At 38.3% G+C, this 10,862-nt stretch overlaps 1 protein-coding gene across 1 annotated transcript; it reads right to left on the bottom strand.

The window, feature by feature from the left end:
- Positions 1–227: 227 nt before the first annotated feature.
- On the bottom strand, positions 228–3,555 carry LOC110276939 (uncharacterized). The gene is made up of 3 exons (XM_021134045.1): positions 3,393–3,555; positions 2,160–2,737; positions 228–2,099 (listed from the first exon to the last, which is right to left on the bottom strand). The coding sequence occupies exons 1-3, from the start codon at positions 3,553–3,555 to the stop codon at positions 228–230; spliced, it is 2,613 nt and encodes an 870-aa protein (XP_020989704.1).
- Between the last annotated feature and the right edge of the window lie 7,307 nt (positions 3,556–10,862).

Raw genomic sequence — 10,862 nt, 5'->3', positions numbered from 1 at the left:
CAGTCTAAGTGATATGTTATCTGCTATGTATTTGATAGTTTAAGCGGTTTGAGATTCTATGATATACATTATTTCCGTCACAGTTATCATGCGCAGTCTAAATGATACCACACTGATGCAATCAAACATCTAAAATAAACGGATTTTATTCATATGAAATTAATGCAGAAAATCAACATGGTGACATTCATAGACTTAACCAATCATACATAACTCAACTGAACAATTCATAAAACAAGTAAAACAACAAGGTAATGACATCTACGCATCCCCCCGGTAGTATGTCTTCGCTGGTCACAGTTCCTCCGCGTATGCCCAGCCTGACGGCATAGCCCACAGCGCTTCGGTTGGTTCTCCAGAGACTGATCCATACTACCACGAATCCTGGTTGCCCTTGGATGACTTTTCTTTGCACGCCTCATGTTAGGATCAGGAATGATGGTTGGCCCAGCATATGGAGGCCATAGGCCTTTCGGGATAGGCGGAACAAAATCCTGCTTGTAAACGTTGAAAACTTCACTCATACGATACACCTCGTGAACATAAGACGCCCAATTAAGGTGGGAGTAGGCGCAACATGCAATGGCGTGGCAACAAGGATAATGCAGCGCCTGAAAGTGGCCACAGTCGCATCTGTGATCTTTAAGGGAAACTCTATAGCTACCCAGCGAGAAGCGCCCGGTTGGTGTTGTCTCGGCCACGGTGTACTCCGATTGATGCCTGTCGTATAACGTGACAGTGAAGCACCTTGAGTCTCTTAGATTCCGATCAATTGCCTTGGCCAATGCCTGGCAAAATTCATTACCAGATCCGAGTTGTGCCTCTGCTGTTTGTCCCCATACCACAAAAAGCTGAGCAAGCCTCCCGTAAGTTGACTGAACCAACGATGTGACCGGGAGGTTTTGAGTTCCCTTTAGCACCGAGTTCACACATTCACTGATGTTGGTTGTCATGTGCCCGAACCGTCTACCACTATCCTCATGTTGGGTCCATTTGTCGTACTCCATCCGATTGGCCCATTCACACATTGCTGGATTCTCAGTCCGCATGATGTCAAACCAGTAATAAAACTCTGCTTCAGTCTTTGCGTAGGCATCATTCACTAACATCCTCCTTGAATCTTTACCTTTAAAAGTTAGGGCAAAATTCGCTGCCACATGCCGAATACAGTACGCTCGGAAAGCACGTGGAGGCAGCCACCCAGTCTCAAGTGCCTCAAGCACTGCCTTGATCCCATTATGCCTGTCAGAGATTACAAGGATACCCACCTGAGGAGTCACATGCTCTCGTAGGTTGGACAAGAAGAATGACCACGACTCTGCATTTTCTCCTTCCACAAGGGCGAATGCAATGGGGAAGATGTTGGAGTTCCCATCCTGCGCTATCGCCAACAGCAGTGTCCCTACATACTTGCCATACAAGTGGGTACCGTCAATACTGACGAGGGACTTGCAATGACGGAATGCCTCGATACAGGGTGGGAATGTCCAGAATAACCGATGAAAGTACACCGTCGACTCATCAACCTCACCACGAAGCCAAATAGGAGAGGTCTTCAACACGGTTATTATTCCGGCCATTGTTGACTGTACTCCTAGCATCCAACGTGGCAACTCCACGTACGACTCTTCCCAATCTCCATATATTTGTGCCACAGCCTTCTGCTTCGCCATCCAAGCCTTCCTGTAACTAGGCCTGAAACCATAATCGGCTTCTGTAGCTTGTTGCAGTACCTTTACTGTAACTGCAGCATCTGCCCTAACCAACGGAAGAATCCTCGCACAGATGACGTGGTAATCCAGCTGACGGTGATCACTGGAAATAGAGGTTGCCAAGCATGTGTGTGGCCCATTGTACCTCCTAACCTCCCAAGTGCCCTTTCGTGCACGCAGCGCAACGCGAATCAACCAAGTACAACCCTTGCCGAATTGCTTGCATTTTTCATGATACTTCAGATGATCTAATTCGATGACTCTGTACTCAACACCTCGTCGGATGCTATAATCCTTCACACTCAGCACAACCTCATCTTTATTCTGGAAAGATTGCCCAATCTGAAATTTTGTAGAAGAGCCCCCGACCGTGTTACCACTGTCCTCCTGTTGACCAAGAACCTCCAAGTTTAGTGTGGATAAGTGTGGAGGGTAGTGTTAAGAAGCAGAACTTGAAGTCCCATGCTGCGCATGTGGATTGGCACCTGTGTCGTCGTCGCTGTCCCTGATGATATCGACAGGCTCCTGCTCAGAGTCATCGTCACACATTGCATTCTCTACTCTATCAGGTTCACCAAAGCCTTCCATATAAGGTAACTGGCAACCATTGGTGCCCACGACATCAGGCGGCTCAAAGATTTCTGCATTCTCCAACTGTACAGAACCAACAACAACCGTTCGCTCTAAATCAGCCGCGAACGTAGGGGAACCCACCGGCGGAAGATACGGTCTGACAGCCGGCATTGAACTAGACGCACCTCCCGCGGCAGTCGAGCTATGAAATGGAGCTGATGCCCCAGAACTATCAACACCAACCTCCAACTTCGCAAACAACTCGTGAATTCGGATCTCTGGAAAACTCCTAACACAATGGAACAGAACCCTAATATCTTCATCAGCCGCTAGCACAAAGGTATCATACTGAACACCGGTCGAGACAACTGCGATGGGAATCTTGTAGAATAGCTTCTTCACCCACTTCGTACCAAAGACGCCAAGCTTCTGCAAGATGCTGTTCTTTAGATCTGACAAAGTGCTTGACGAACTGATGAACACACTCAGTGGTTCTTTGTCAGTGAACTTCACACCATAGCTTTTGTTTTTTTAAATTTTCCCAGAGCAATGCACTAAGACAAGAACACTCTCCTCCTCACTTGCCATTGTGAGAATGATCTCTTATGCAAGTAGAATTTCTCTAATCACATATATATAGAATTTCGGTGTTTCTAAACCGTTTTAACCTACAACGGTTTATGATCAAAATTTCTCCTTCATAAACCGTGGGAGCCTGCCACGGTTTATGCCTCACATTCTCCCTTCGTAAACCGTTAGAGCTTGCCACAGTTTACACACAAACCACACAACACATAATCCGTTGCTAGCTGCCACGGTTTATGTTAAAATTGGAAACCGTGGTAGCTTGCCACGGTTTACATAGAAGTGTGAAAATACATAATCAGGTAAGGAATATCTGTTTTGTATATTTGAGTAAAGCTTTCACCTATTTTATTTATTTGGGTAAATTGCCCATAAATATATATAGTACATCCCGTACGAATAGGTTTCCATTTTTATATTTGTCCTCTAGTGAGGTGTTAAATGACCATATTAGTCTCCGAAATAAGTTCCAAATTACTCAATTGGTCAATTAAATTAAGGAGTTCCTCCTCTGCTGCATGCCTCTACAGCGTTGCAACTGTGAAGTGTCGTTGTGATCCCTTACTCCAGCTGCTTTGATGTTCTCAACCTTCTCCTTCTCACCTGTTTCAACTTTTAATATAATGTTTACAAGTTTCTCACTGCAACCAGTTAGAATGTGAATTTTACCACAATTTCCACACATTATCCTTTTATATTAGGAGATTAAGAGATGAAATAATCAAATGCATGAATCAATTTGAGTTATCCTTCTCTTCACGCTTACGTTGATAATCATGTTCAAATATATTCAAAGCATGTAACTCTTGGTATAATTTCGGAGGTGATAAAAATAATTTTTATCAAAATTTCTTAGAAGTTTTCACTATATTTGAGTTGTAAATTAGTTCAGCAGAAACAGTAAATATTGCCTCATCCTTTGATTGTATTTGAGGATTAAGTTCTCTGGTAATTTAAAATTTACAACTAAAAAGAAAAGAAAAAAAAGAAAAAGGATTAGAACACCTAATAATATAAAAATTTAAAAGATATTTTTTTTGAAAGGCTCAACATTAAGACAAAGCTGTTATCTTAACACTAAGATATTAAAACCCTGTTATGTGGACTACTCTTTGTGACCCTTTTGCCATTCCCTTCGTCCAATATACTGTGACTTGCTCTGGCTCTCCCACTGTGTTTTCCCTCGTGCTGCCATCTAGTGTTAATTTGGAGACATTTTTGACCGAGCTGCTACTTTGCATTACAACAGATAGACCGCTCACCGCCTTCGACAAAATCGACATCTTCAATGTTTAAATACTCCACAACGAAAGAATCGGTTGCATTTTCTCCGTGCACTTTTTTGGGTTCATATCCACAACAAGCATGTTTGTCTCAATCTAAACCTTTCATATATTTTACATTAAATCTGATTGGTGAAAAAGAGTGCAAGTCCGAAACTCCAGTAAAGTACAATGCCACACCTGAAACGTTTCCAATAAGGGAATTACATATAGTGATAATAATATTTAATGTTATATTTTGGTTTAACCATCACTTATTTATTCACTGAGTTAATAGTCAAAATCGTACCTGAAAGATACCTCGATCTCCATTTTCGTCCCTGAAAGATAAAGTTAATCAAAATAATCCTTGAAAGATAACCAAATTGTTCACGTTCGTCCTTCCGTCATCTCCTTTGCTGAGGTGGCTAACGTTGGCTAACGTGTGACGTTAACTGCCAGCGTGATAGACAACGAAAGCGACGCAGTTTTGATTGAATGGGCTCCAAGCTTTGATGCGTTGTCGTTTAGTGTCCAGAAGATATTCGAAACATTGCAAAGCCTCACCCTGCATTTGAACCACGCCATCAACTTTTTTGTCAGTGTTGGTTGACGATTAAAGCAGAAGAGGTATCGGTACTAAATACAAAGTTCATCATCTTTTGGAGCAATATTGATTGCGGAGGAAGCCATCGCGACGGTTAGAGGTAAGGATGAAACCATTTTCATGTTTTTTGAGTCTTTTTGTGGCGTGATGTCTTCCTAGTGGTGTGCTATATGTTTGATTTAGGGTAGGGTTTGGGGTGACTATTCTTAAAGAATTTAAGTGTGTCAGAATGCTTTGCTTTTACTAGCTTTGTGATGATTTTTGGTTAGGGATGTTTCATTTTAATGATGGTCTTTTTTGTTTGTTGCATGTTCATTTTGAGTTTAGGGTATGTTTTCTTATGATTGAGAATAGCTAGCGACAATCTATGGGCTAAGGGTATTTTCATTTCTGTTATTGTAGATGGATAGTCCTTCGATGACTTTTGTATTTTACCATGGTGGATTGTTTAAAAAGAATGTTGATGGAGACATGATATATGAACCTGACAATACAGAATTGTTGATTGGTGTTGAAGGAGACACGCTTGATGTGTTCTTTGTAAGGAGTTACTATAAGGAGTTAGGATACATTGAAACTGAAAACTGTTGGTGGAAAGCTCCTAGAGTTTTCCTTTCATCTGGGTTAAGAAACTTAGTCACAGATGCAGACTTGCTTGCAATGTGCAAGGAATATAGGAGAAACCAAAATGTGATCAATATGTATCTTAAGAATTGTATTTCATAGCCATGTATAGTAGACAACATGGAGGAGGATGTAGTCAATGTGGAAGCAGAAAGCTTGAAGCAGATTAACTCTTCCCAAGCTAAGAAGCGACATTCTCAACCTGCCAAGATGCCCACAAAGATGCATCCTCAGTCTAACAAGCAAACCTCTCATCCCATTAGACCAACCTCATAGCACAATTCTCAGCCCATTATACCAGACCACCATAAGCCCATCAAGACTACATCTCAACCCATGAAGGCTCCCTTGCAACCCAGGAAATCCGATCCTCAGCCCAAGAAGACCACCCATCAGGGCAATACAGTTCCACCTAAATCCAATGCATCATCTCAAATAGCCAAGAACTCACAAGGTAATAAGAATAAAGAAAGTAGCAGTGGTTGCAAACTCACTAGATCTGGAAGACAAGTGAAAGAAGCTCCCATCAAGGAAGATAATAGTGACTCTCATAACTCATATGAGGGTGCTGAAGATGAACTGTATTTGAATAGCACATGCATTACTAGAGCTTTGAAAGCTGCTAGAAAGATTGTGGAGGGTGATGAGATAACACAATATGGGTTGGTGTAGGACTATGCTAATGAGTCACTAACTAGTAACCCTGGATCCACAATACAAGTAGGTGTCATCCCCATGCCTGAGAGTCCTCCCTTGTTTGATCGATTCTATGTATGTCTTGATTCCTGGAAGGGGGTTAAGGCAGTAGACCTTTAATTAGGCTGGATGGAGCTTGTTTGGAGACATTACATGGGAGATAAATTCTGACAGCATGTGGACATGATGCTAACAATCACATCTTTGTAATTGCTTATGCGATTGTTAGCGTTGAAAATAAAGATAACTAAAAGTGGTTCTTGGGACTACTTCACACGGATCTACGAGACTACAGAGGGAACAAATGGTGCTTTATCTTAGACATGCAGAAGGTAAGGATGTAATTGATTCACGATAACACACTGTTAGGACTAATTTGATTTAATGATTAACATTGAAGGACTATTGTGATTTAATGAAAATCATTTAGGGGATAATTTGATTTACTATCTTTTCGTATATTTGCTTGGGTGCAGGGTTTAATCCCTGCTGTTTAGGAAGAGTTTCCAAGGGTTCACCATCGATTCTGCATGTGGAATTTGTGGTGCAATTTTTCAAAGCAATGGGCAAGCTGTGAGTTAAAAGATTTCGTATGGAAATGTGCTTGGTCAAGGACAACAAATGAATTCAACAGAAATATGAACAGAGTTAAGTTGATCAATCAAAAAGTTTGGGAGTATCTCGACAAATGGCCGAAAGATGCATGGACAAAGGCGCATTTCAGTGAAGTTCCAAAAGTGGATAACATATGCGATAGTGCTTGTGAGTCGTTCAATACAAAAATCAAGCACGAAAGGAGCAAGCACATCCTGACCTTAGCTGAGGAAGTTAGAAGAATCATCATGAAGAGTATGATTGACAATAGGAAGAAGTTACAGAACTATCAAGGAATTCTCCCCCCTGTTCAGCAAAGTAGACTTGAAGCAATGACAACATTGTCTAGCCATCGAGCTCCTCAGTGGTCTAGTGATAAAAAAGAAGAATTGTACGAAGTTCATGGCTGGCCAACCAATATGGTGGTTGACCTAGAAAATCACACATGCAGCTGTAGATTTTGGCAACTCACAGGTACAACTTCAACACTTAGTTATGATCTCTTCAGTCAAGCATGAAATTTTAATTAATCTTTTAATTCTTTTTGTAAGGAATGTCGTGTATGCATGCAATATCAGCAATATAATATAAGAATGACAAAAGGGTTGAAGAGTATTGTCATGACTGGTTGAAGATGGAAGCGTACATGAGGACTTATTATTTCAACATCAATCTAGTCAAAGGACAAGATCTATGCTAAAAAATTCGACACCTAGCTCTAGTTCCACCCCTATTTAAGCACAAACTTGGAAGACCGACAAAGAAAAGGAAAAAGGACAAGGATGAGCAACCAACTGGGTCAAAGACAAAGATGAAGAGGAAGTATAACCCTATCAGATGCATGTATTGTGGTGAGATTGGACACAACAAAAGAAGTTGTACAAAGAAGAAAGCTGTGGATGTTGAGGAACATACCAGGCAGATGCAGCTACAACTGACAGTTGTTTTCCCTGATGCAAATGGGACTGAGCTTGAAGTAAATTCTGTCCTTGTTAAATATGATCCAGCTCCAGAAGAAATAGCACCATTGCCTGCACTTCCATCACCAAGCCAGCCTCCAACAGAGATTGACATTAGCTAATCTGAAAGCATTCCACAACCCAAGATACACAACAGGTTGTATAATCACTACTCAATTGTAAAAAATATTTGCTTTCTTTTATAATCTAACAAATGCATCTGGTATTAAATTATGCAGGAACAAGTCATAGCTAGGCCACCTAAATTACAAGTGATTAAAGAAAAAGCCAGACTTAGATCCTCTCCTAAATCTACTGCAGCTGCACCAGTGGCTATCTCTGCTGAGACAATCAAAGGGACAAGTTCAGCAACTACGAAGAAGCTGGCCAACTTTATGACCTTTGTGCCTACTCCAGGCTTCAAGCACCCAAGGAAGACTGATAAAAAACTTTAATTAGAAAGAAATGTGTTCTACTTGACTTTCTTTTTTATGGGGCTACTTTATGTTTTTTGTACAGGGCAAATGAAGTTTCATATTAAACATTGTGGTTATTTGTGTATTTGAAAGTTGTATGTGCCCTTTTATTTCGGTGTAGCCTTATTTATAGGTTTGTATCCTCATGCAAAACCTTATGAATTTGCTGTGGTATTTATCCTTAAGATAATGTGACAGTTAGCCTTCAACGACAAGACAATGTTAAGATTACTTACTTTGATTACTAAGTCTATTTATGGGTTAATATATCTTATAGCAACATCGATTTTGATTAGTTTGCAACATTTAATGGATAGTTTGGACTTAATCTTAAACAACCAAATTGAAACATCTATTCTCATTCAAGCTATGAAACTCAATACACCATAACATTTCAACAGAATTTGGTTTATTTGGAAGTACATAACAAACAACAAAGGATCACACTAATGACAAGTACCACAAATATGAAAATTATCAACAGTTTTAAAGCTCTAACTTCAACTTCCAAGCTACCCAATCTCCATGCCACCTTCACCCTCCATTTATCATAGTCACTTTCAACCTACAAATCAGTTCTATAATCTTTCTTTGTTCCACCTTCAGCCACTCCTTGATAGTCATCATCATTGACCCACTTAAAGCAATTGCAGTGACTGTCCTTCTGCAAATTGAAAAATCAGAAAAGAAAAAATTGAAAAATAACCAATAACACAGAACAAGATGGAAAACCTTTAATTTTTTCACAACACTTACTCGCTACTTGGACACGCATGGAATAATCTATCTGGGTTCTTTGCCGTTCCAGATTTTTTTATCAGAGCCTTCAACCCACAGAAACATGATTCCTCATGGATCTTCCTCCTGGTTCGCATTGAAGGGTTGGAACCATTACTGTCGTGCGATGGAAATAACACACCACCACTACGACCTCTGTTTCCTGTCTCCATGATCGTCGTGAACCAACAATTTTAGGTTCTACCCAAGCATATGGCTCGTTGATTGTTAACCGCTAATTATTTATAATCGAATTTAGGATTAGGGTTCATCAACTAAGGGATGGATTTGAACTGTTTTAATATACTTACCTTGTCAGCAATAGCAGGGTACACCTAGGCATCTGCCACGCTGGAAGTTAACGTCACACGTCAGCCAACGTTAGCCACCTCAGCAAAGAAGATGACGAAAGGACGAATGTGAACAACTTGATTATCTTTCGGGGACTATTTTGATTAACTTTATCTTTCGGGGACGAAAAAGGAGATCGAGGTATCTTTCAGGGATGATTTTGACAATTAACTCTTTATTCACTATTTATTTTTACGGTAATATTAAGGAGACAAAAACAAATAACTAAAATTTATTTTATTTAATATTATTTATTAATTATTATAACAATTAATTAATATTAAAGAAGACAAATTTTGACTATTTTTTATTAATATCTTTTTATTATCAAATATTTCTGTTATTTTTATTTATAACTAGACTCAGACTCGTACGACGTTCAAAAAATTAAATTAATTATATTATATAGTATAAAATAAAAAAATATTATATTATTTGAAAATTAATTAAAGAATATGTGAATTAATATTAATCTTAAAGACTCATTTGTAAAAAATATTTGTAATTTGTATATAATTCAATATAATTATTCAAACAAAAAATATAGAAAAATATACAACCACAACAAAAATCTTGTCAAGTTTGTCTCTTTCTTAAATATTGGCTTATGTATGTTTTTAAAAAAATTTTATATAATATAAAATTTTTATATACTTTATCATAAAATATAATCAATTCTAAGAAGATAATTTTTTTATTTATTGGTGTGAATATTTTTCATAAATAATTCTCAGACTTTGAAAAATAAACTATATTTATTTGTTGATATTTTTAAGATGACGATGTTCTATAATGTAATTTTGAAATTTTTTTAGTGTATTTGAGATAATTAAAAAAAAGAGTTAAGAAAAAAATTTGACAATAAGAATACAAAAAAAATCAGAAATTAATTTACAAATGGAGTAAAAAAATTGTGTTATTCAATTATATTAGTGCATAGTGTATTATCCACATATGTGAATCTGTATGTTCAGTGACCTGCAAAATATAAGTCACGTTTTGACATGGAAGGGCAACCAACTATCGAAACGTGTTCCATGTCTCTTGCATGCAGACAAGACCATCCATTTGACCACCTTAAAACTGTCCAAAATGTAACCTGCGGTTGGCAGGTGGGCAGAAACAAATTGCAAGTTACAATTGGCATGAGCTGGGTTGCATGTCCGACACGTGTTGTAGGAGAAATCTGAAGGAGGTCTCTATAACGCAAAATGCAAGTGAAGTTGTTTCACTTTGGTGATGGTTCATGATTTTTTGTTGTAAGGAGGATTTCAGCATTTTGTATCGTAAGAGAGTGAGGGTTTTAGTGTTTTGTGTTGTAAGGGAGAGAGGGTTTCAGCGTTTTGGTTGCAAGGAAGGGAGGATTTCAGAAAAATAGCAAAAAGGAGATGGAGTAATTTAAGTGAGTGATGAGTAAAATTAAGAGAAAAAAATGGTTCCTAATTTTATATTATCTCAAGAATATATTATTGAATATTTGGATCATTTTCAATAGATGAACATTTTTTATATTTTTATGATGAATAAATTTATTTGTCTATATTCTATTTATTTGTGTTTTAACTTTTATTATTATTATTATTATTATTATTATTGTTATTATTATTATTAATGTTTTCGTTATATATGAGTAATTATTATTATCA

Source organism: Arachis duranensis, chromosome 10 (assembly GCF_000817695.3).
Source record: "Arachis duranensis cultivar V14167 chromosome 10, aradu.V14167.gnm2.J7QH, whole genome shotgun sequence".
NCBI classification, from domain to species: Eukaryota; Viridiplantae; Streptophyta; class Magnoliopsida; order Fabales; family Fabaceae; genus Arachis; species Arachis duranensis.
Note: the sequence above shows the minus strand (reverse complement) of the source record. Positions and strands in the feature narration are given on the sequence as shown.

Coding starts and splice junctions, on each gene's coding strand:
- LOC110276939 (XM_021134045.1), bottom strand. CDS start 3,555: ATGTGTGGAAATTGTGGTAAAATTCACATTCTAACTGGTTGCAGTGAG. Junction 2,738..3,392: donor ACAGTTGCAACGCTGTAGAG/GCATGCAGCAGA, acceptor GCACTTTGTCAG/ATCTAAAGAACAGCATCTTG. Junction 2,100..2,159: donor AGCATGGGACTTCAAGTTCT/GCTTCTTAACAC, acceptor CTTGGTCAACAG/GAGGACAGTGGTAACACGGT.